The 26,575-nt window shown below is 43.6% G+C and overlaps 1 protein-coding gene across 1 annotated transcript in view; it reads right to left on the bottom strand.

Annotated features, from left to right (window-relative positions):
• The window catches only part of DCP2 (decapping mRNA 2), a gene marked incomplete in the record, with an annotated part of 579,459 nt that overhangs the window by 322,777 nt on the left and 230,107 nt on the right, over positions 1 to 26,575 (bottom strand). Inside the window, 1 exon segment of the mRNA XM_044064209.1 lies at positions 4,334 to 4,461. Coding sequence (XP_043920144.1) covers positions 4,334 to 4,461 — 128 coding nt within the window.

Genomic DNA, 26,575 nt, shown 5'->3' with positions numbered 1-26,575 from the left:
GGAAGAAAGGAGAAGGAGAAATACAGGGAGGGGGGTCAAAAATGTGCACACTGATAACCCCTACCACATTCAAACATGTGTCTGCTATAAGGAATCTCCAACAGTGATAATTAAAACCAGTACACAGTCTGCCTTTCTAAAAGCCCCAACAAGCAGGCAGGCATGCCCAGGCAAACTGTCTCAATAATCCTGCAAAATCAGGATGTGCAAATGTTTTACCTCAGGCAAATTTCAAAACACAAAGCAGCAAAAAAACTCTTCCCTGAGCAGCTGCCCATGTCAGGGACGTGACAAGGTAACCAAACACCATGTAAATGTTAAGAAGAAAGGTGTGTGTCATCAACAACTTGCCTCCTTACCAGTCACCAGTGGAGCCCCCCCAGGGATCTATGCTGGGACTTCTCCTAGTTTGGTATCTACTTCTATGAAATAAAAGCCAATATCAGTGGGGCCCTAGATGACTAAGTTTGCAGATGACCGCAAGCTACAAGTAGTCCATGAACACCCAAATGACTTAGCCATCCAGCAGGAAGGTTTGTCAAAAATAAATAACTGGTGCCAAAATCATGTACTGAAACTAAATGTCAAAAAAATGCATTAATGTATCCTTTGGGAAGTTACCTACCCCAGGAAATGATGACATAATGACAATGTGCCCTTAAGAGTTGATAAAGTTATTTGGGATTTGGGAACTTATGTGGACAATGCCCTAGCCCCTCAAAACATCTACACTATGGCCCCAGTGTTTCTCAATGGGGAACATATAATTACTGACCATGGGACAGGTGAGGCCAATCAAATGGGATAGGTTAATTCAAGTACCAAAAGGGATACTGGCTAGGCTTAACATAGCCCGCAAGGGCAGCTGGCCTAATACTTGCTTAGAGCCCTTGAAGTGGAGATGGAGGCAAAGCACAACCTGGCCAAATGGGCAAGTGGCCAAACAGTAGTAATGAGTCCCCTGATGTCTCATTGTGATATGGAAATGAAATCTACACAGAATAGCTAGAGTAAGTTAGACATCCGCCACTTGAGGGTGAAAGGGACACAAGATCCAGGAGGGGGATGCGCATACTCCTCTGATGCACTAGCTGCAATCACTAATCAAAGTTAGGTTCATCCACTAGGGAAGAATAGGAATATATGCCTACTATTTCAAGTCTTCCAATGAGAAAAATGATTGAAAGGTGAAAGCCTCCACTGAGTGACTGTCCAGACACTGGAATATAGAAAATCTTTGAGGTGTTGATGGTCATTTGATATAGTATCTGATCTGGCTTTCCAAAGAGAGGATAAAGGAAACTCTTCCTAAGGCTTTTCTCCACATAAGGGTGTCAGAGCCATACTCTATCCCATAAAGGGATAGGAAGCTGACAGCAATAGGAAGAATGGCAAGCACTCCTAAAACCAGGGAATGAGGTCCTTCCTACCCAAGATTCCCCAGGGCTGACTCAGCCAATATCAGGCATACTTGCCTACCAGACAATGACTCATCAGAAAGTAGAGCTAATAATCAGATTAAATAATCCAATGAAGGGGTCTGACTAGACAGTCACTGTCACCCAAGCAATCATGCACCAAGTGTGGTAATGTTGAACACCTTGGGAAAGGATCCAGTGTTTAAGATGCATGAGTTTACCCACTTGACACTTGCAGTGCCAACAGAGTTCCTGGAAAGAAACCACAAACTGGCTGTCAGCGGAAAAGTAGAACCCACTTTGTTCACCAGAGAGAGACGGGGCCCTTACTGTGACCCAGGCAACCAGGCATCAATTTTTGGCCCCAGCAGAGGAGGAGACAGGCAGGGAGAGTGAAGGGGTGTAGCTCACTCACCTCTCTCTCATGAGGCTAGAAGAGCTCCGCACACTTAAGGACAAATGGCATCTACACAATTTCTCTGGTGGAAGCCAGGAAAACCACCACTTGTGCGTCTCGGGAAGGGACAATCTACTTGATGGGAATGTCCCTTGCCTCTTTTGGAGGCAGTGGGACAACCTTCACTGTCAACCCATTGCACATCCATGCCCAGCACAGTGTCAGGTGTGTGCAGGGAGCAGGGTTCAAACACAAAAGCTGAATCATCTTTAATTGCAAGTCTTGAAGGTCCCTCAAACTGGAATGATTAAGCTACCAAATTAGCTGCAAAACAGCAAATTTCAAGGTCAAGAGATACTCAAATTCAGTAAAAACAGACAGGCTCAAATGTGCAAACAAAAAAAGACAGGCTCAGGTCTTGAATGTTCTTAATGGCACAAGATAATAAAAGAAAGTAATCCAAAAAGCTAAAATTAGCCACAGCAGCAACAAAAAACCTCCGTGAGGGGCACAGGCCCCAGGGAAAGGAGACGGGCAAGGCAAACTGCTGCAAAATGAGAGGTAGGAGGAGGAGGAAACAATAATAGCAAAGAAGGTCACTGACCTATACTCATAACATGGAAACCACAATTTGGGGATAAAACATTTTTGACTAAAAATAAACCAAGTAGCCTAAGACCACCAGAATCAAACATCTCCTACAGCAAGAAGAAATTGCAAATGGTGGACAGAGTATCATGGCAAGGAGGAGGCAAAAAAATTTACCCAGGAAAATTTTACATACTATGCAGAGCACCCATGTCCTATCAGTTAACGAAGGCTGAACTTCCATAGTAGATGAGCTGCTTTACGCAATCACACGGATGGAAATAAAAATGCAAAAAGCGTTCAGAACTCCATAAACTACAAACTCTGCAACCAGCCCAAACTGGAAACAGATTCTTACAAAAGTCTCTACCACCTCAAATTAATCTCCACCCTTCACATTACAGAGAGCTACTAACAATGACGGAGAAGCAACATTAAAGTGCCAGGTACACAAAAATCAATACAGTTAAAAACTAACTTGTTAAATTACCAATAAAAATGATAAATAGGCAATACCAACAGTCACAAAAGTACCAGCTGTGAAGTGAAATACTGAATGTATTATAAATGACTGCTCTCTATACCCATCAGACGATCAATAACCTCCAGTGGTAGAAAATCAAGTAAAAAATCCTCTCCCTTCTGGGAAAGGGCAAGGCAAGCAATGCAACATAACCTGGACAGATACTAGTGCAAACACAGCTTTTAAGTTGCAACTATGTTCCAAAAGACCAGAGCTCAATTAGTGACTTGGGCACTTGACAGAGTTAGTAGGGGAGGATGGGCATGCTTATCCTTGCGAGGTGGTGGAGGAGACACAGACACACACATCTACAGTTGTTTAGAGGCGGGATGGTGTAGTGATGCATGTCCTGGGAACACAACTTTATCTCACCAAGCCACCTCCCAGTGGTGGTCTTCATTAGTGAGAGAATGGAAATAAACACTCTCAAGGGGAAGTGGGTCCCCATTGCGATGCAGGTAACCCCTGCTCTGAGTATAGGGTTATGGCATGCAAACATCCTCACTGCTGGAATGCCGGCTTAGCCAAAAGCAAACTTCTACAACTGCTTGTATAAGGAACACTCCAGATAGCTCTTGCTCACTTATTCCCCTACTACAAGGGAACAAATGGGCTGAGTCCCAATAGGAAAAGGCGTGACTGTCAGACATGGAGCAAAAAAAACCTGAGGGAGATGAAAATTCAGCTTAGGCGAGAATAATGACTGAGCCTATTCAACAACTTCAGTGCTGCTTGCACATTGTACCTTACCATCATACCTGAATTACTGAGCCATGGGACAAGCACAGTTCTAGACAATGATGAGGGTGACAATCCAAGGAGGCAGATCAAGTACTCAGCAGGACTGTAATAAGGGAAAGCTCTTTGCGATTACTCTGCCATAACCACCAGCATTACAAAAAGAAAGAAACAAATTAACGCTGAATAGTTAAGTAAAAATGCTCAATCTGCTACTAAGACTAAAAGCATCTTCACAACTTCAGTATTAGCAAATACTGACTTCATTTGGCCTTACTGACCTTTTCTGGCATGGAACCACCTTAAAGAATTACAAGCAAAATCATAACTCGGAAGATCAGCTTTTTGTTTATCCCAACATGTTAATAGTACCACCCAAGCAACCAGCTCTGTAATGCCTCTTGATTTCAGTCACTGATGAATCACACACTAATTATAAGAGAGAGTTTACTATACAAAAATATGTTGTTTACAGTTCAGTCATGATTTACTTTAAGAAAGAGTACAAACAAATCAAGACTATTACAAAATCAAAGCTTCAGAAATTCACTACCATATCTCTAGATATCAAGAATATAAACACTATTTAGCCATTTATTAAATTACTGCTCTATGCAGGATATTAAAATTTGATACAATAAACTGCATAAAATAATCTTGAATTCTTACGTATTTAAATGCCTCATCAAGAATGATTGCACCGTATGTTGGAACACCCATCTTGTACTCCTTCCATCTATCCAAAACCTTTTGCACATCTTCACCTTGATGTAGGAGAAATGGACAATGATTGAAAAGTGTTGAACTGTCAAGGATAATAAGGTCAAAACAGGAACTGCTCTACACAGAAGACATCACGTGATAATCAGATAAAGCATTCTCAGGAGAAAAAAAAACTCAAGACCTTAGGGGAACATCTGTACCCACTAATACAGAAAACAGTAAGATATACATTCAGTCAAGAAAAAAAAAATCAGCAGCATGACACTTTATAGTTAGGAGTGTGGCAAAGGCATGCCAAGAATCATTTCTACTTTACAAGTGAGATGTGAATATAGCAGTTGAAACTACCACAAAAGTAAATTAAAGCAAGTAATTTGTATAAGAAATATAGTCACCCTTAAAAAATAAACAAAAGCACTTGGGTTCTAAGAAGTGTGACCCAAATGAAGTCCATAGTTCAAGTGCCTTTCAGCAAACAGTCCTTTCAAACTACTGAAACCAAGGCATTCCTTATCCACCCCATCACTGGCAGTTTGCAAAGTGCTTAAATTGTGCCACACATTAATCCAGTCCAGCATGTGAAAAACCAATGGTAAAAAGCAGTCATATTTGAAAAGAGAATTTTACTTCACCTAAATCTACTGGTTTAATTTTTAGAGTCACGTAGCTTTATTGCACATTGCCAAAAGCATCCAAAAACACCAAAAGTTTAAAATGCTATAAGTACATTTAATGCAAACTACTTCTCTAAATATTTACCAGTTAAAAATGCATGAAAAACATACATAAGGATAACTTGATCTTATGCTGTGTCCAAAAGGATCAAGGGAAAAAGCAGTTTGCAAAATCACGAACACAAACAACTAAAAAATTATTAAGCCCAAAATGTATACATATTTTGCAAATCATGCACACAGCTCCAGTAACACACTTTTTCACAAGCATTTTACGTGTATTTCTCACAAGCAAATTATATATACAAATATGGGACATATTAAAAGCAATGAGACACCCAATCCTGTATTTCTGCCTCACTGTTTAAAAGTGTAATGTTCTAGCTTGACATCTTGTTACGGTGTGGAGTGTGCACATTTTTCATGTTTTTTTTCTATGTCTGCACGGGTTCTGCTCCAAGTACTCAAGTTATCATCCAAAAATTTGCTAGTCTGGCAAACGGGTTCTTTTAAATTATCCATCATACGCACCAATAAAGGATTACTCCTGAAATGGGCGTACAAGGACTTCAGTGTTTATTCTGTTCCTTGTTAACTATGTAGCTCCACTTGGAGCAAGCATCTCAACACAAAGTCAACCCAGAAACACAAGTCACAAAGTAGGTAAATACAGAATAAGGCAAACAAACCCAGGACTACAGGATGAAGCTTGTTAACAGCTTGTAGCTTTAACTTTCTGCACTAAATTACCAGACATAATCCACTAAAATTACTAGGTTAAAGAATAAAATGAATTAAATTACTAGGTTAAAGACTAAAACTAATTCAATTAACTAACCCCAGGCTAGTCCATTTGTTTGGCAGCATTACAATATGCAGAGTTCCACAAATAAGTAATACACTATGGCATAATGTGGGTAATTCATATAAAGCCCATTACCCTGTCAAATTGTATTGTTTTTATATAAAGTAAATACTTTACAAGAAACATCTTGCCTTACCAGGGAATGGAATAAACACTCTGTTTCCATTCTAACTCTTCTCTGTAAAAATCAGCTGGGAAGGCCTACACATACACTGTGCATTAGCATTACAACACATGTCCTGATGCATACAATACTCTTGTGCAGCAGATGCCAGCTTAAGAATGGCGTGAGAAAGCAAACTGAAATATAGTTTTAACATGCAAGATGAAAACAACCCAAGAACACAGAAAGAAGTGCTGAATCAGCTTTACCATGTAGCTGTCAAACAAAGGAGAGCCATAAATACGAATCTGTTCAAGAAAGTATAGTTGTGTAACCTTACCATAAATGCAGATGTTAGAGTGTATTCACTATTGCAGTCATCACAGTTGGGTCATCTGCCTGCAGGTAGCCCTCAGTCGGCCCAAATACCAGAGTCTTGGGATTTCTGCGTCAGATGCTGTCGCCTCTTCCATGAAGTCAGGGGTATAAAACATGCAGCCGATGCCATTACATCAGATGTCAGAAGCCCCCAAAATAAGAAGCAATTACATGGTGTGGAACACCTCCAGTAAAAAGTAAATACCATTGCCATGAGATATGGCCAAAAAAGAGGCTAGGCAGAAAGTATAGAAAAAAGTCAGGGGGCTGGAGGAAGGGTAATCAGGACTGCAACAGTGAATACAATCAAACATCTACATTTATGGTAGGTGTACACAACTGTACTATGTTCTCCGTGTTTCACTGTTGCAGTCATCACACTTAGGTTGATTCCCAAAGCTGAGGAAGGGTGGAGGCAGTCGAGAAGTATTAGGGCTGGCTAGCAGGCCTTGTAAGACTGTAGCAAATCCAGCTCTGGATTTAGGAAAGATAGGTAAGTGGTAATGCTTGGTGAAGGTGTGTACTGAACTCTAGGTTGCAGCTTCAGGATGTCCCTGGTAAGGGGTCCCCTGAGAAATGCTGTAGAGGTTGAGGTAGCCCTAGTGGAATGGTTCTAATCCCTTGTGGGGTAGGTTTTCCATGCTGCTTATAGCAGAAATGGATGCAGTCTGCGATCAATTTGGAGATGGTTTGCTTTGAAATGGCTTTGCCCTCTGCCCCTGTAGCAAAGTTGACTAGCAGCTGGTCAGATTTTCTGAAAGGTTTAGTCCTGTTAAGGTAGAACCTAAGCTGTCTGTGCACGTCCAAGGAGTGCAGGATCCTTTCCCCTTTATTCTGAGGATTAGGAAAAAAGGTTGGTAAAATGGATGGATTGGTTTAAACCCTCACTGGATACCACCTTGGGCATAAATTATGGGTTAATCCTGAGGGAAACCTGTCTGCATGGAAGATAATGAAGGGTTCCACAGTCATAAGGGCCTGTAACTCGGACACTCTTCTTGCTGAAGTGATGGCTAGAAATAAGGCTGTTTTCCAAGAGAGGAATTTTAACTCTGTTGTAGCCGCAGGCTCAAAAGGGGGAAGCGTGAGCTTCTCTAGTACAAAGTTAAGGGTGCAGGCAGGAGTGAGAGCTCTCCTCGGGGGTCTCAAATTGTTAGCTCCTCTCAGGAACCGTTTGACCAGAGGGTGACAGAAGAGGGGTGGCTCAATGTTCTAATGAGCTGAGATGGCAGGGGCATGAATCTTAATTGATGAAAAGGATAGGCCTTTGTGGAGCAGCTCTGCTAGACAATCTAGGATTTGAGGTAAGGTGGGAACGGCTGTGTCCTTTCCCTGAGACTGGCTCCAAGAACAGTATCTTTTCCACTTTTCTGAACAGGATTTCCTAGTACTAGCCTCCTGGCCTCAAAGATGACATCCAGCACCTGTTTGCTGAGGATTGCTGGTGATGAATTCAGGGAATAAGCCAGGCTGGTAAGTTCAAGGTTTGCAGCTGAGGATGCAAAATCTGGCCCTCCTGCTGGGACAGCAGAGAGGGGGTCCGATGCAGGTGCCAGGGTGGCACTGTTGTCAGACTGCATAAAACTGGGTACCAGTGCTGGCATGGTCAGTCTGGTGCAATAAGGATTGTCCTTGGCTAGTCCTGTTTGATCTTGAGTAGTACTTTAGAGAGGAGGGGCAGAAGGGGAAAGGCATAGACTAAGAGGTTTTCTCATGTAAAGGATAGGGCATCCACTTTCCAAGCTTGGCTGTGGGGATGTCTGGTGCAAAATTTGCTCAATTGATGGTTTTAGGGGGAATCGAAGAGGTCCACCTCTGGTGTCCCCCATCTCTGGATTAAAAGCTTGAATGAGTTGGGTTCCACTTTCCACTTGTGTGGGTCCATTAGATTTCTGCTTAAGTCGTCTGCCAGTGAATTTTGTTTGCCTGGTAGGAATTGAGCTTCCAGGTGCACTTGGTTGCTCAATGCTGTGTTTCACAGATCCATGGCTAACCTGCAGAGTGGGTAGGAATGAGTTTTGCCCTGCTTGTTTATGTACCACATGACTGTGGTGTTGTCTGTCTTTATCAAGAGTTGTCCTGGAAGGATAAGGTATTTGAAGGCTGTCAGTGCATTCTGTAAAGCCAACATGTCTTTTTGATTGATATGCAGGTGCATTTGTCCTGGGCTCCATTTGCCTTGAATGCATTTGCCTGCCATGTGAGCCCCCCATGCATAGTCTGATGAGTCTGTTAGGGTTTGGGTGGCAGGGGGTTGAGTGAAAGGGAGTCCCTTGTTGTGGTTGCAGGCCTCTGCCCACCAAAGGAACTCCATCCTTAGGCAAGGAATGACAGGAATCACTGTTTCCAGGTCCTGAGAATGTTGACACCAGAGACTTTTTAAGTACCACTGAAGTTTCCTCATATGCAGTCTTGCATATGGAATTAGGAGAACGCATGAGGCCATGAACCCTAGGGCTTGCAGTATTTTTCTTGCAGATAGCAGAGTTTGGGTAGCCAGTAGTTTGAAGTAATTTGTCAAATAAACCTGCTTTTCTGGAGTGAGGAATGCCATCTGGGATGTTGTGTTCAAGCTTGCTCCCAGGAATATAATTTTTTGTCCGGGTACCAGATGTGCTTTTCTTTTCGTTGATGGTATAGCCCAGAGAAGTTAGGAGTCTCTTTACAACTGTCAGGTGCTGAAGTGGCAGTTCCTGACTGTCCGCCTGAATAAGGCAATCATCCAAGTATGGGTAAATTTGAATGTTTCGCTGCCTGCAGTATGCAATGGCTGGAGCCAGGCACTTTGTGAATACCCTGGGTGCAGTAGGTAACCCAAAGGGAAGTGCAGAGAACTGATAGTGCATGAAGCCTGCCCTGAAACATAGATATTTCCTGCAAGATTCCCTTATGAGGATGTGCAGATAAACTTCTTAGGATGTGCTGGAGGGATAGATTCCTGTCCCAGAGACTTCCTATGCTCTGGAACAAGATTCCAATCTACATTAGGCAGAGCTCCTCACTAACCCTCTTCAAGAGAAACCTTGACGAGTGGATGGGAAACAGAATGTTTACCCCAAGGATCACGTCAATGGCTCTGCTGGACAGAGGCAAAGGGAACTAATCTAAGGGGGCGACAAAAGCCAACACATTCCAGCTATGCTTATAAATGCCTTCGGGCAGATAGCCTAGTACCTACCTATGAACCTGTCGAGGGTGACCAGCCAGGAGTCCTTGGCTAGCATAGGAAGCAGCTGTTATACTCCAAGCATTTTGAACTTTGGTACCACCAGGAAGGTGTTGAGAATTGACAGATCCAGGATAGGGCGCCAAGAGTTCTCTTTTCTGGGCACCAGAAACAGTCTGGAGTAGAAACCCTGTCCCCTTTGCTCTGTTGGAGCAGGTTGAATAGCCCTGATACTAAGAAGAAAAAGTACTTGCTTTTGGGCCTCTGCCCACTGATTTGGAGGAAATTCTGGCAATCTGCTTGGGGTTGGCAGTGAGTGGAAGTGGAATCTGTATCCCTGGGATACAATGTTTAAGACCCATTGGTCCTGGGTAATGTATTCCCAGTTTTTTGCATGCAGGACGAGTTTTCCTCCTAGAGGTGCAAGTACTTGGGCATGGCTGGGAAGGATGAAGGAAAGGTCATTGTGAACTTTCTCCATAAGGGGGTGGCTTACCACTCCCTGTTTTTGAGGTGGGAGCACTCCATTGTTTAGATCTGTGCATACCCGGAGACTGAAGTCTTTGTGGTCTGTTGCCCCTAGGTTTGGACTGAGAAGGCCTAGGAGGGACCGGAAAGGACCAGTTTTCTGAAGGCCAATGCCTACTGAATCTAGGTGGCTGTACATGTAAGAAATCTTTAACAGTTTGTACAGATTTAGCTTTTTCCTCCATCTTTTTAAGAACTTCTTCCGCTTTTGTGCCAAACATTCTTGGTTTAATGGAGCATCTAGTAATTTTGCTTTGACATGGTCTGGCAAGATTTGTTCCTTTAGCCAAGCATGCCCTCTCAGAAGAGAGCCAGTGACAGCAGTCTTGCAAGATGCTTCTAAGGCACCAAAACTACACTGCAAAGTAGGCTTGCCAACTTGGTTTGCAGAATGCATTAAGTCTTGTAAATATTTATTTTCTGCACAGCCAGGAATCAACAACATTTTTTTGTTCAATTAGTTCCATAATATGCTGCTGGTACTTCAACATGTGAAACTGGCAATTTAAAGTCCTGATGGCAAGAGTTGCAGAGGTATATACCTTCTTACCCAATCTGTCTAAAGCCCTAGAATCCCTGTCCGAAGGGGAAGGGTTTTTGGCTGTAGAAGCCTTAATACCTTTAGGTCCCTGGGAAATGGACTCTGGATCCGCAGTAATATTTTTAACCTGTCAGGCTTTCTAGGAGCTGGAGGTAAAGTATCAGGGCTAAGACTTGATATCATGAAGACATCATCTACAATATCCTGTGCTGAGGCAAGACTAAAAATTCTCTGAGTCTCTTTTTGGACTGAGGGTAATCCTGGCATTCCCAGCGGAAATGCTCTCTTAGGGTATGCAAAGTTTCACCGAAAGAAAAGTCCTCAGGAGGGGAGGCAGAGGGAATGGAATAGTACAGTTGTGTACACTTACCATAAACGTAGATGTTCGAGTGTATTCACTGTTGCAGTCATTACATTTGGGTAATTCTGCTGGCAGGTTGCCCTCAGAAGGCCTGAATTCCAAAGTCTTGGGTCCTGCTTCAGTTGCTGTCTTCTCTTCCATGATGTCAGGTCGTCAGGGTTATAAAACATGCAGCCGACACCATTTTCTTTAGTTTTTCTTGCCCCCGATGTCAGGTGCCCCCAAAAAGGTAGCAAAATTATATACATGCAACAATATAAACTTTACCTTCATCTACAAGCAAATACACCACATAGGTTGTAGAGGATGGAGAAGGAAAGATAAATTTCAGAATGACAGGGGGATGGCGGGAGGGTAACCTGGACTGCAACAGTGAATACACTCGAACATCTACATTTATGGTAACTGTACACAACTGTACTATGTTCTTCGTGTTTCACTGTTGCAGTCATTACATTTGGGTAGAATCCCAAAGCTATGGTTGGGAAACTGGAGCTAAACAGCATTAGGTGCGGCTATAAGGCCCTGCAGCACTGCAGTGGCAAAGCCTGCCCTGGACTTAGAGTAGAGAGGCAAATGGTAATGTTTTGTAAAGGTGTGAACAGAACTCCAAGTAGCAGTCTCTAGAATGTCTTTGGTTGGTACTCCTCTGAGAAAGGCTGCTGAAGTAGCTACAGCTCCAGTGGAATGAGACCTAATGCCCTTGGGCACAGGTTTACCATGGTGTACGTAGCAGAAACGGATGCAGTGGCTTATCCACTTTGAAATTGTCTGCTTTGAAACAGCCTTTCCTTCTGATCCTGCAGCATATGACACTAGTAATTGCTCAGTTTTTCTTACAGTTTTAGTCCTGCTCAAGTAGAATCTTAGCTGTCTGTGTACGTCCAAGGAATGCAGAATTCTCTCACCCTTGTTCTGTGGATTTGGATAAAAAGTTGGCAGATGAATTGTTTGGTTAAGAGCCACACTGGAAACCACCTTAGGCATAAAAGTAAGATTTGTCCTCAGAGACACCCTCTCTGGGTAAAATATGATAAAATGCTCTTACAGCCATGAGGGCTTGTAGCTCTGAAACTCTTCTTGCTGAAGTAATTGCTAGTAGCAGAGCTGTTTTCCCATAAGAACTTTAGATCAGCGGTAGCAGCTGGTTCATATGGAGGCAGGGTGAGCTTTTCTAACACATAATTGAGGTCCCATGCAGGTAATGCTGATGATCTAGGAGGCCTTAAATATTTGGCTCCTCTAAGATACTGCTTTAGTAAAGGATGAGAAAAGATTGGCGGCTCTGTATTGTAATGAGCCGAAATGGCAGAGGCATGGATTTTGATTGATGAGAAAGATAGGCCTTTGTCAAGCATCTCAGTTAAGTATTGTAATATCTGAGGAATATTTGGTTCTGCTGCATCAGTTCCTTGAGCTGGATTCCAACCACAGAATCTCTTCCATTTGTCAGCATAAGATTTTCAAGTACTAGGCCTTCTGGCTTCCAAAATGACATCCATCACAGCTTTCCTGTGAGGTGTTGTTTGTATGACTACATGATTAGCCATGCTGACAGGTTCAGAGTCTGTAGTTGATTGTGCAGGATCTGATTGTTTTGCTGGGACAGTAGTTGTGGTCTTTGAGGCAAGGTCCAAGCTGGGTATTGAGACATGCTCCTTAGGATTGGGTACCAGTATTGGCGGGGCCAGCCCGGGGCAATTAATATCATCTTTGGCTTCTCTTGTCTGACTTTTAGGAGGACCTTGGGTAGAAGAGGCAGAGGAGGAAAGGCGTAAACAGATAGGTTTTTCCAACTGAAGGATAGAGCGTCCACTTTCCATGCTTGTCTGTGATAAGTTCTTGTGCATTATCTTTTCAATTGATAATTTTGAGGAGAAGCAAATAGATCCTATGACTGAGCACCCCCATTTCTCTGTTATCATGCTGAAGACTTGTGGATTTAGTTTCCATCCGTGAGGATCCATAAGGTTTCTGCTTAAATCATCTGACAGAGTGTTTTGTTTTCCTGGCAGGAATTGAGCTTGAAGATGTATTTGGTAGGTCAAAGCTGTGTCCCACAGTGCCATGGCTAATCTGCAAAGGGGGTATGAGTGTGTGCCCCCTTGCTTGTTTATATACCACATGACTGTGGTGTTGTCCGTCTTTATCAGTAGTTAGCCTGGATGAAGTAAGTCCTTGAAGGCTGTTAGGGCATTTTGAACAGCTAGCATCTCTTTCTGGTTGATATGTAGATGCATTTATTTTGGTGCCCATCAGCCCTGAGTGCATCTTCCTGCCATGTGTGCCCCCCAGGCATAATCTGATGAGTCTGTTAAGGTTTGGCTGGCAGGGGGTAGAGTGAAGGGCAGTCCCATGTTTTGGTGACATGCCTTTGCCCACTATAGAAACTCCTGTTGCAGGCAGGGAATGAGAGGAATCATTGTTCCCAGACTGTGTGAATGTTGACTCCATAAACTTTTTAGGTACCACTGAAGTTTCCTCATGTGCAGTCTTGCATATGGAAATAGTAGGATGCACGATGCCATGAAGCCAAGAGCCTGCAGAATTTGTCTTGCAGAAGACTGGGTTTTTGCTGCCATCAGTCTGAAGTAAGTAGTCAGTTGCCTTTGCTTGTCTGGCGTGAGGTAAGCCATCTGGGCAGTTGTATCCAAGCTTGCACCCAGGAAAGTTATCTTTTGAGAGGGTACCAGTTGTGATTTCTTTTCGAGTATTGTGTACACTAGGCATATTAGAAGCCTTTTCACAAACGCCAGGTGTCGAAGAAGAGTGTCCTTGTTCTCTGCTTGAATGAGACAGTCGTCCAAGTACGGGTATATTTGTATACTTCTTTGCCTGCAAAATGCAATTACTGGTGCCAGGCACTTTGTAAAGACCCTGGGCGCAGTAGATAAGCCAAAGGGCAGTGCAGAGAATTGGTAATGCATTAAGCCAGCCTTGAATCTGAGGTATTTTCTGCATGATTGTCTTATTGGGACATGCAGGTATGCCTCTTTTAGGTCTAAAGTCACCAGCCAAGCATTCTTGCCCAGCATGGGCAGAAGCTGCTGTAAAGTCTGAATTTTTAATTTTGGAATATCCAGGTACGTGTTCAAAATTGATAAATCCAGTATTGGCTGCCAGGCCTTGTCCTTTCTGGGTATCAAGAACAGAACAGTCTTGAGTAAAAACCTTGTCCTTATTCCTGTTCTGGTACTGTCTGAATGGCCCCATATCCATGAGGGACATCACCTGTTTCTGTGCCTCTGCCCATTGATTTTTTGGCAGATTTGGCCAACCATTTGCCATTGGCAGAGTGTGGAAATGGAATCTGTATCCCTGTGATACGATGTTTAGTACCCACTTGTCCTGTGTTATTAACTGCCAGTTTTGAGCAAAAAGTGCTAATTTCTCCCCTATGGGTGCTGCCAAAAGATAAGTGCTTGATGTAGGCAGAGGGAAGTCATTGGGATTGCTTTCTGTAGGTTTGCACTTTATCTCCTCCAGATTTGGAGGTGGAAGCGCCCCATTGCTTTGACCTGTATGAATCTTGCGCCTGATATCTGGGACCCTTAGGGCGTCTGGATTTGCCCCTTTGAGCTCTGTGTGAGACAGGAAAGGACCAATTTTTTGTAGGCCAGTGTCTACTGAATCTTGGTGGCTGCACTTGTAAGAAGTCTTTAGTAGTTTGCATAGACTTAGCTTTGTCTTCCATTTTCTTTAAAACCTCTTCTGCCTTAATACCAAGCAGAGAATCATGTCTGCAAAGGTGCATCTAGCAATTTAGCTTCAACATGATCAGGCAAATTTTGTTCCTTTAACCAGGCATCCCTCCTAATTACAGACCCAGTAACTGCTGCCCTGCAGAAGGCCTCTAAGGAATCAAAACCACATTGCAAAGTATGCTTTCCAACTTGTTCAGCTGCATGCGATAATTCCTGCAATTCTTTATTTTCTGCACATTCTGAAATCAACATAATTTTCTGTTTCAGCAATCCCATAACATGTTGTTAGTACTTAAGCATATGAAATTGACAGTTTAAGGCCCTGATTGCCAAGGTTGCAGATGTATAAACCTTTTTTCCCCATCTGTCTAGTGCCCTTGAATCTCTGTCAGAGGGTGTAGGATTTTTTGCTATTGAGGCCTTAACTCCCTTTGGACCCTGTGAAATAGTTTCAGGAGCAGCAGCAGGGTTTCTAAATAAAAAATTTATGAGAATCAGGGACCCTGTAATATCTGTCAGGCTTACTAGGAAGCCGGAGGTAAGGAGTCAGGGGTCAAGCCTGACTCCGAAAACACATCATCCACAATGTCTAAAACAGGGGGAATGGCTAAAGACTTGTGCTGAGGAAGAAGGAAATCCCTGAGCCTCTTTTTTGATTCTGAGAAGTCTTGACTCTCCCAGTGAAAATGCTCCCTCAAAGTATGCAAGGTTCTCCAAATGAATAATCTTCAGGAGGAGATGCAGATGGAATAGACTCCTCAGCATCAGAATTCTCATAGGGAGGTATAGATAATTCCTGATCAGAAGAGGAATCAGAAGACAGAAACCGGATCTGAAGATTCATAATCAGTGTCTTGCCTAGACCTCTTATCTGGAGGGGGGATGGGTACCCCTGATCAAGGTAATAAGGTCTTCAGCCATTTTGATAATCTGTTTTTTAGGCATAGAGGCCTGTGCACGTGGCTCATGCGTCGGTTTCTTAGTTACAGAAGTTGCTTTTGTCTTTGGTTTTGCAGCTGTCGTCTGTTTGATATACAAATGTTGATGTCTGAATACACCCTCAGAAGCCGGTGCCTGCTCAGCGGCTCCGGACCCATCCGAGGGAGATACATTCGTCGGTCCAATACCAGTATAGCAGTATCTTGCGGCATGCCAGACTCCACATGGGTGTCGGTAGAGGCCTACGACTCGAACGTATTGGGTATCAGGGGCTGCGAAAGTGCCTCATTGACTACCGGCGAACCGGTGACTGGCTTAGAAGCTTCGTCATCGGTTTTGGACCTAGACTGCCTTTCTCTGTCCATTTCTTTGCTTTTTTTATATGCTCCGTAGTTGGATTGCTATCTGACGACATTTCTGGGTAGTTAAATCTTTTTCCAAAATAATTTGATGCAAAAATATACCGACGCTTAATAGTGCATTGGTTAAATCTAGCACAAAATCGACAGCCAGGCATGTTGTGATCAGGGCCTAGGCAAGGAATACAGTATAAATGGAAATCCTTATGAGGTATTTGCTTCCCACAAGTAATACAATTATTTACTTTTTCTGACATCGGTAAAAAGCAAGAAAAAAGTTTCCCCAATGGGGTACTTAGCTTTAATGAAGACTTCGGTTCTGAAACTCAAACTCGAATATTTCAGTAGTCGGCTGACAGGCACTTGCGAAATGCTTCTGCTTCGGTCACCAAGACTAAAGAAAATGGCGTCGGCTGCATGTTTTATACCCCTGACGACCTGACGTCATGGAAGAGAAGACAGCAACCAACGCAGGACCCAAGATTTTGGAATTCAGGCCGACTGAGGGCAACCTGCCAGCAGATTACCCAAATGTAATGACTGCAACAGTGAAACACGAAGAACATCCTCTGCATCTGAATCCTCACAGGTGGATAAGGGTATGTCCTAGCAATCAGAGGGATCAGTCATCAATGTAGAATCAGAAGGAAAATCAATTCTTTGTCTTTTAGAGGAGGAATGCTGGCTTCCCCTAATTAAGTCATAAGATCTTCAGCCATTCTAAGCATTTGTTTCTGAGGCATGGGAGCTTGAGAATGCGCTTTGGTCGTCTGTTTCCATGGCGTAATGCGAACTCTGGGCCTGAGAAATTCGGACATTTTAGTCAAAAACAAAGTAGTCTGTTTAATATGAACATCGGAAGGTCTGAATACACCCTCAGAAGACGGTGCCTGCACAGCGGCTCCGGACCCATACAAGGTAGAGACATCCGCAGATTCCATAGTCGAAGAAGCATCTCACAGCATGGGTCTCAGTAGAGGCCTGTGAATCTGTAGAAGATGCTATCAGGGGCTGTGAAAGTGCCTCACTGAGTACCGGCGGACTGGCGACTAGCTTAACAGAAGCGTCATTGGCAGTTTTGGACCTATGCGATTTGTCTCGTCTTTATCCTAACGTTTTTTTCGAAAGATCGGTAGTCGGATGGCTTAATGAAGCCATTTCAGAATACAGAGAATGAGAGCAAGAGAATTTAGCGACAAAGATAGCCTGACGACGAATAGTTCGGGCATTGAACAAGGCACAAAACTGACAGTGAGGAAAGTTGTGGTCTGGGCCTAAACAGGTGACGCAGTAAGAATGAAAATCTCTGTGAGGTATTTGCTTTCCACAGGCAAGACAATTGTTAACTTTTTCCTGACAACGGTTAGAGCTAGAAAAAAGGATCCCCAAACGGGTACTTGGCTTTAGAAGACTTCAGGCTTGAAACTCGAAAAACGAAAATTTCAGTTAGCGGCTGACCGGCACTTGCGAACTGCTTCTGCTTCGGGCTCCCACGCGGCAAGAAAAGCGGATATAATGACGTCGGCTGCATGTTTTATACCCCTGACATCATGGAAGAGGCGACAGCATCCGACTCAGAAATCCGAAGACTCTGGTATTCTGGCCGACTGAGGGGTACCTGCAGGCAGATAACCCAAGTGTGATGACTGCAACAGTGAAACATGAAGAACATTTGCATTTACACATGCTTCAGCATCGCTATAGCTGGTGAGGTAAACCAAGTTTTACCTCCTGAACAGATGGGAGATTATACTTGCTCACTGTATAATTTTCCAAACTCCAGAGCCTATGCAGCAGCTTTCTCTTATTTTAGGTGGGGGATTCTGAAACTACTTTCTAGTTACTAGTACCTGTTGAGTTGTTAACACTAAAAGATTCATGGTTTGTACTGCATTTGCATACTTGTGTGTTCAAAATCACCTTCATGGTGGTTCCCAGATAAAAGGAAAAACTTTAGAGGGAAACTTAACTACTTAAATGTCCAGAGATTCTTTGTTGGTCCAATGGCAGTGGAAAAGTACAGTTGTGTACACTTACCATAAATGTAGATGTTAGAGTGTATTCACTGTTGCAGTCATTACATTTGGGTAATCTGCTGGCAGGCTGCCCTCAGTCATCCTGATTAACAAAGTCTTGGGTCCTGCGTCGGTTGCTGACCCTTTTTCCATGACGTCAGATCATCAGGGGTATAAAACATGCAGCGGACGCCATTACATCAGTTTTTCTTGCCTCAGATGTCAGGTGCTCCCCAAATGGGAAGCAAAATTATATATATATATATATATATATATATATATATATACACATATATAAAATAAGATACACAAAAATATACCTCCAAATGAAAGCAAATAAACCAAAAAGGCTTTTAAGCATAATAAAATAAAGAAGAGGTATAGTAAAAGAAAAACAGGGGGCTGGAGGAAGGGTAACCAGGACTGCAACAGTGAATACACTCGAACATCTACATTTATGTTAAGTGTACACAACTGTACTCTGTTCGTGTTTCACTGTTGCAGTCTTTACATTTGGGTAGATTCCCAAAGCTAAGGTTGGGAGGATGGATTTATACAGCATTAGGACCAGCTATAAGGCCCTGCAAAATAGCAGTGGCAAAGCCAGCTCAGGATTTAGAGAAAATTGGTAAGTGATAATGCTTGGTGAAAGTATGAACTGAACTCTAGGTAGCAGCTTCTAGAATATCCCTGGTAGGAACACTTCTGAGAAAGGCTGCTGAAGTAGATGCAGCCCTGGTGGAATGAGATCTGATCCCATGGGGGATAGGTTTTCCATGGTGCTTATAACAGAAATGAATACAATGGCTTATCCATTTAGAAATGATTTGCTTTGAAATAACCTTCCCCTCTGCCCCAGCAGCAAATGCTACCAGTAGTTGTTCAGATTTTCTTCGAGATTTAGTCCTGTTCAAATAGAATCGAAGTTGTCTGTGTACATCCAATGAATGCAGAATCTGCTCTCCCTTGTTCTGTGGATTGGAAAAGAAAGTTGGCAAATGAATGGACTGATTAAGAGCCACACTGGATACCACCTTGGGCATGAATGATGGATTGGCCCTGTCCGCATGAAAGATGATGAAAGGCTCCACTGCCATAAGGGCCTGTAATTCAGATATCCTTCTAGCTGAAGTGATTGCTAAAAGAAAGGCAGTTTTCCAGGAAAGAAATTTTAAGTCTGCAGTTGCAGCTGGCTCGAAAGGAGGTAAGAGTGAGTTTCTCCAATACAAAGTTAAGGTCCCAGGCAGGGGATGGAGCTCTCCTGGGTGGTCTCAACTTGACCCCTCTGAGATACTGCTTTAGAAGAGGATGAGAGAAAAGAGGGGGGGTCTGTGTTGTAATGAGCTGAAATGGCTGAAGCATGGATTTTTATGGAAGAAAAAGACAGGCCCTTATGAAGCACCTCAGTTAAGTATTGCAAAATCTGAGGTAAATTGGGCACTACTGTGCTCATTCCTTGAGACTGATTCCAGGCACAGAATCTTTTCTATTTGTCAGCATAAGATTTTCTAGTACTAGGTCTTCTCGCCTCCAAAATGACATCCATCACATGTTTGCTGAGGGATGTTAAGGGTGAATTTAAGTGATTAGCCAAGCTGCAAGATTCAATGTTTGGAGCTGAGGGTGCAGAATTTGGTTCTCCTGCTGAGACAGTAAGGAAGGTGTCTGAGGCAGGTGCCATGGAGAAATGTGACACACACTGCGCAGGAGTGGGTACCAGTGTTGGCGAGGCCAGTCTGGAGCAATCAAAATAATTTTTGGTTTGTCCTGTTTGACTTTTAGAACTTTGGAGAGCAAAAGCAGAGGGGGAAAGGCATAGACTGATAGGTTTTTCCAGCTGAAGGACAAAGCATCCACTTTCCAGGTTTTTCCAGCTGAAGGACAGAGCATCCACTTTCCAGGTTTTTCCAGCTGAAGGACAGAGCATTCACTTTCCAGGCTTTTTTGATGAGTTCTTGTGCAAAATGTGTCCAACTGGTAGTTCTGGGGTGAGGCAAAAAGATCTATGTCTGGGCTCCCCCATTTGCGTGTCAACATGTTGAAAATCTATGGTTCCAGTTTCCATTCGTGAGAGATTTCTGCTTAGTTCGTCTGCCAGAACATTAGCTTTCCGGGAAGGAACTGAGCTTGTAATTGTACTTGGTAGCTCAAGGCCGTGTTCCACTATGCCATGGCTAGTCTGCAGAGGGGGTAGGAATGTGTACCCCCCTGCTCGTTTATGTACCACATAACCGTGGTGTTGTCTGTCTTTATCAGTAACTGTCCTGGATGATGGTAGTCCTTGAAGGCTGTCAGTGCATTCTGTACAGCTAGCATTTCTTTTTGATTGATATGAAGGTGCATTTGATTTGGGCTCCATTTGCCCTGAATGCACTTCCCTGTCAGATGAGCCCCCCCATGCATAGTCTGATGTGTCTGTAGTTAGGGTTTGGGTGGCAGGGGGTGGTGTGAATGGCAGTCCCTTGTTTTGGTGGCAGGCCTCTGCCCACCATAGGAAGCATAGGCGCAGGCAAGGTATGATAGGAATCATTGTTTCCAGACTGACAATGTGGACTCCATAAGTTTCCTCATATGCAGTCTTGCATATGGAATTAGAAGAATGCATGAGGCCATGAACCCCAAGGCTTGCAGCATTTGCCTTGCAGATAGCAGGGTTTTTATGGCTGCCTGTTTGAAGTAAGTCACCAAATTAATTAGCTTTTCTGGCGTAAGGAAAGCCATCTGGGCAGTTGCGTTCAAGCTTGCACCCACGAATGTAATTTTTTGAGAGGGTACCAGCTGAGATTTCTTTTCGTTTATGGTGTACCCTAGACAGAATATAAGTCTTTTTACAAACGCCAGATGTTGTAAAAGAAGGACCTGGTTTTCTGCCTGAATTAGACAATCGTCCAGGTATGGATATATTTGAATATTTCTTTGCCTGCAAAATGCAATTACTGGAGCCAGGCAATTTGTGAATACCCTGGGTGCAGTAGACAAGCCAAAGGACAGTGCAGAGAACTGATAATGCATGCAGCCTGCTTTGAAGCGTAGGAATCTTCTGCAAGATTCCCTGATTGGGATATGCAGGTAAGCCTCTTTTAAGTCGGGAGTTGCCAACCAGGCATCCTTGCCTAGCATAGGAACTAACTGGTGAAGAGTCAGCATCTTGAATTTTGGAATGTCCAGAAAGGTGTTTAGAGTAGACAGGTCCAGAATTTAACGCCATGATTTGTCTTTTCTGGGTACCAGGAAAAGTCTGGAATAGAACCCTTGTCCCTTTTCCTCTTCTGGTACTAGTTGAATAGCCCCCATGTCTAGGAGGGAAAGTACTTGTTTCTGAGCCTCTGCCCACTGATTCGGGGACAGGTCTGGCCACCCGTTTGGAGTTGGCAGCGTGTGGAAATGAAATCTGTATCCCTGGGACACTACATTTAAAACCCATTTGCCCTGGGTTATAAGTTGCCAGTTTCTTGAATGAAGAGACAGTTTTCCCCCCAAGGGGGCGGCTCTGAGGTAAGTGCTTGGTAATTTCAAAGGGAAGTCATTGAGACTGTTTACCATAGGGTGGTGCCTTGTTGTTTCCAGGTTTGGAAGTGGAAGCACCCCATTGTTTAGTTCTGAAAGTCCCTTGGGACTGAAACCTGGTGGTTTTGGAATGCCTGGGTTTGGCCGTAGTGGCTCTGGAAGGAGCTGGAAAGGACCAGTTCTTAGTAGGCCAATGCCTACTAAATCTAAGAGGTTGCATTTGTAAGAAATCTTTCACAGTTTGCATAGATTTAGCTTTATCTTCCATCTTTTTTAGAACTTCTTCAGCCTTACTGCCAAATAAGCGGTCCTGCTGTAAAGGAGCATCCAAGAGTTTTGCTTTAACATGATCAGGCAGAGATTGCGCCTTAAGCGCATGCCTTCTAAGCACAGACCAGTAACAGCAGCCCTACAAGAGGCCTCTAAGGAATCAAAACCACATTGCAAAATATGTTTGCCAACTTGTTCAGCTGAATGCAATAAATCCTGCAAATCTTTATTCTCCACACAGTCAGAAATCAACATCATTTTCTGTTTAAGCAGTCCCATGATATGCTGTTGATTATTTTAGCATTTAAAGCCCTGATTGCTAAGGTTACAGAAGTATAAACCTTTTTACCCCATCTATCCAGCGCCCTGGAGTGTCTATCAGAAGGGGTGGGATTTTTAGCAGTAGACGCCTTAATGCCCTTGGGCCCTGAGAAATAATTTCAGGGTTCACAACAGGACTTCTGAAAAGGAATTTGTGGGACTCAGGAACCCTGTAGTACCTGTCTGGTTTGCTAGGGGCTGGAGGCAAGGAAATCAGGGGCCATACTGGATTCCGAAAAAACATCAACAACAATATCTAGAAAAGGAGTTATAGCCAAAGGCCTATGCTGAGGAAGAAGGAAATCCCTAAGCCTCTTTTTGGATTCAGAGAAAGCCTGACTTTCCCAGTGGAAATGCTCCCTTAAGGTATGTAAAGTTTCCCCAAAAGAGAAATCTTCAGGCGGAGAAGCAGAAGGAATGGAATCCTCTACAGCAGAGTCCTCATAAGTAGGTATGGACCAGATCATTAGAAGAGTCAGAAGAAACAGAGTCCTGTTCAGAAGATTCATGGTCAAACTCAATCCTAGGCCTCTTGGAAGGGGGGAGGGGGTTGACTACCCCTGGTTAGAGTAATTAAATCTTCAGCCATTTTGATCATTTGTTTTTTAGGCATAGGGGCCTGAACATGTGGCCTGGACGTCGATGTTTTAGACATAGATAGAGATTTAGGCCTTAGCACTGAAGTTGGAGTGTTTAATATGCAAGTCTGTTGGCCTGAATACACCCTCAGAAGCCGGTGCCTGCTCAGTGGCTCCGGACCCATCCAAGGTAGAGACATCCACGGGTTCCATATGTGACGCATCTCGCGGCATACCAGACCCCCATATAGGTCTCAGTAGAGGCCTGCGAATCAGAAGTAGCAGGTATCAAGGGCTGCAAAAGCGCCCCACTGAGTACCGGTGAACTGGCGACTGGCTTAGGATAAGCGTCGTCGGCAGTTTTGGACCTCAACGGCCTGTCTCTTTCTTTGCATTTTTTCGGTATTCCGGTAGTCGGATGGCTAACTGACGTCATTTCTGGATAATTAAAGCGAGAACCGAAATATTTTGAAGCAAAAATGTACCAACGACGGATAGTGCGCCGATTAAATAAAGCAAAAAACCGACAGCAAGGTACGTCGTGGTCAGGGCCTAGGCAAGAAATACAGTACAAATGAAAATCCTTATGAGGTACTTGCTTCCCACAAGTAATGCGATTATTAACTTTTACTGACATCGCTAAGGAGCAGGAAAAAGTTTCCCCAACGGGGTAATTAGCTTTAAGTTTAAGATTTTGGTTCTGAAACTTGAAAATGAACATTTCAGGAGTCGGCCGACCGGCACTTGCGAACTGCTTCTGCTTCGGGCACCGCTCGGCAAGAAAGACTGATGTAATGGTGTCTGCTGCATGTTTTATACCCCTGATGACCTGACGTCATGGAAAAAGGGACAGCAACTGACGCAGGACCCAAGACTTTGTTAATCAGGCTGAATGAGGGCAACCTGCCAGCAGATTACCCAAATGTAATGACTGCAACAGTGAAACATGATGAACATCTGCACAGAATGCAGGGGATCCAGGGTTTAATCCCCAAACAAAGGTCTATGTTACAATTGTTTGGAACAACTTGTTCAGATTAAACTGCAGTACATAAACAAGCCACCAGAAAGTACAGTTGTGTACACTTACCATAAATGTAGATCTTCGCGTGCATTCACTGTTGGCAGTCATTACATATGGGTAATCTGCTTGCAGTAGCCCTCAGTCAGCCTGATTAAAAAAAGTCTTAGGTCCTGCGTCGGTTGCTGTCCCTTCTTCCATGACATCAGGTCATCAGGGGTATAAAAAGTACAGTTGTGTACACTTACCATAAATGTAGATGTTACTGTTGCAGTCATTACATTTGCTGGCAGGTTGCCCTCAGTCGGCCTGAATAACAAAGTCTTGGTTCCTGCATCGGTTGCTGTCTCCTCTTCCATGACGTCAGGTCATCAGGGTATAAAACATGCAGCCGACACCATTTTATTCAGTTTTTCTGGGCCATTTTATTCAGTTTTTCTTGCCCCAGATGTCAGGTGCCCCCCAAATGGGGAGCAAAAATATATATAGAAATAAACTGTAAATATGTAAATGCACTTTTAACAACATAAACTTTTACCTTCAACTAAAAAACAAATACACCACCAAGGCTTTTGAGTATAGTGAAAAGGTATAGAATGGGGGATGGTGGGTGGGTAACCCGGACTGCAACAGTGAATACACTCAAACATCTACATTTATGGTAAGTGTACACAACTGTACTATGTTCTTCGTGCTTCACTGTTGCAGTCGTAACATTTGGGTAGAATCCCAAAGCTATGGATGGGAGGATGGAACTAAATAGCATTAGGAGCAGCTATAAGGCCCTGCAGAACTGCAGTGGCAAAGCCTGCCCTGGATTTGGAGAAGAGAGGCAAATGATAATGCTTTGTGAAGGTCTGAACAGAGCTCCAAGTAGCAGCCTCTATAATGTCTTTGGTTGGAACCCCTCTGAGAAAAGCTGCTGAGGTAGAGGCAGCCCTGGTGGAATGTGACCTGATCCCATTGGGCACAGGTTTACCATGGTGCAAGTAGCAGAAACGAATGCAGTGGCTTATCCACTGAGAAATAGTCCGCTTTGATATAGCTTTCCCTTCTGACCCTGCAGCAAATGCTACCAGTAGTTGCTCAGACTTTCTTAGAGACTTGGTCCTGTTTAAGTAGAATTTTAGTTGTCTGTGTACATCCAATGAATGCAGAATCCGCTCCCTCTTGTTCTGCGGATTTGGGTAAAATGTTGGCAGGTAAATTGTCTGGTTGAGCGCCACACTGGATACCACCTTAGGCATAAAAGAAGGATTAGTCCTGAGGGGCACCCTGTCCAGGTAAAATGTAATAAAAAGGCTCCAGAGCCATGAGAGCCTGTAGTTCTGAAACCCTTCTTGTTGAAGTGACTGCCAAGAGGAAAGCTGTTTTCCAAGATAGAAATTTTATATCCGCAGTAGCTGCTGGATCAAAAGGAGGCAGTGTGAGTTTTTCTAGCACAAAGCTGAGGTCCCATGCAGGAGATGGTGATCTTCTGGGAGGCCTTAAATTTTTGACCCCTCTAAGATACTGTTTAAGCAGAGGATGAGAAAAGAGGGGAGGCTCTGTGTTGTAATGAGCTGATATGGCAGAGGCATGTATTTTTATTGAAGAAAAAGATAGGCCCTTGTCAAGTATCTCAGTCAAATATTGTAAAATCTGAGGAATATTGGGCTTTGCTGTGTATGTTCCTTGTGCTTGTTTCCAAGCACAGAATGTCTTCCATTTATCAGCATAAGATTTTCTAGTACTAGGCCTTCTGGCTTCCAAAATGACATGAATCACAAATTTACAGAGAGGTGTTTGAATAATTAAACGATCAGCCATGCTGCAAGGTTCAGAGTTTGGAGCGGAGTCTGCAGAATTTGATTGCTCTGCTGAGACAGTAGATGAGGTATATGAGGCAAGTATCAAGGAGGAAGTTGAGACATATTCCTAAGAATTGGGTACCAATGCTGGCAAGGCCACTCCGGAGCAACTAGGATCATCTTTGGTTTTTCCTGTCTGACTTTTAGTAAGACCTTGGAGAGAAGAGGCAGAGGGTGAAAGGCACAGACTGATAAGGTTTTTCCAACTGAAGGATAGGGCATCCACTTTCCATGCTTTCTTGTGATAAGTTCTTGTGCAGAATTTGTCCAGCTGACAATTTTGGGGAGAGGCAAATAGATCTCTGTCTAGGCTCCCCCATTTCTATGTTAACATGCTGAAGATTTGTGGATCCAGTTTCCATTCGTGCAGGTCCATAAGATTTCTGCTTAGTTCATCTGCCAGAGTATTTTGCTTTCCTGGCAAGAACTGAGCTGGAAGATGTATTTGGTAAGTCAAAGCTGTGTTCCACAATGCCATGGCTAGTCTGCAAAGGGGGTAGGAATGTGTACCCCCCTGCTTATGTACCACATGACCGTGGTGTTGTCCGTCTTTATCAGTAGTTATCCTGGATGAAGTAAGTCCTTGAAGGCTGTCACAGCATTCTGAACAGCTAGCATCTCTTTCTGGTTGACGTGCAGATGTGTTTGTTTTGGGCTCCATTTGCCCTGAATGCATCTTCCCGCCAAGTGGGCCCCCCACGCATAGTCTGATGCGTCTGTAGTTAGGGTTTGGGTGGCAGGGGGTAGAGTGAATGACAGTCCCTGGTTTTGGTGACATGTCTCTGCCCACCAAATAAACTCCTGTTGTAGGCAGGGAATGAGAGGAATCATTGTTTCCAGACTGCGACAATGTTGACTCCATAAATTTTTTAGGTACCATTGTAGTTTCCTCATATGCAGTCTCGCATATGGAATTAGTAGAATGCAGGATGCCATGAACCCAAAGCCTGCAGAATTTGTCTTGCAGACAACTAGGTTTTTGTTGCCATTTGTTTGAAGTATGTTGTC

The sequence above is a fragment of the Protopterus annectens genome, chromosome 2.part2, assembly GCF_019279795.1.
Source record: "Protopterus annectens isolate FY-2018-M chromosome 2.part2, PAN1.0, whole genome shotgun sequence".
Taxonomy (NCBI): Eukaryota; Metazoa; Chordata; order Ceratodontiformes; family Protopteridae; genus Protopterus; species Protopterus annectens.
The sequence above is the reverse complement of the archived record's forward strand: the minus strand, read 5'-3'. Positions and strand labels throughout refer to the sequence as shown.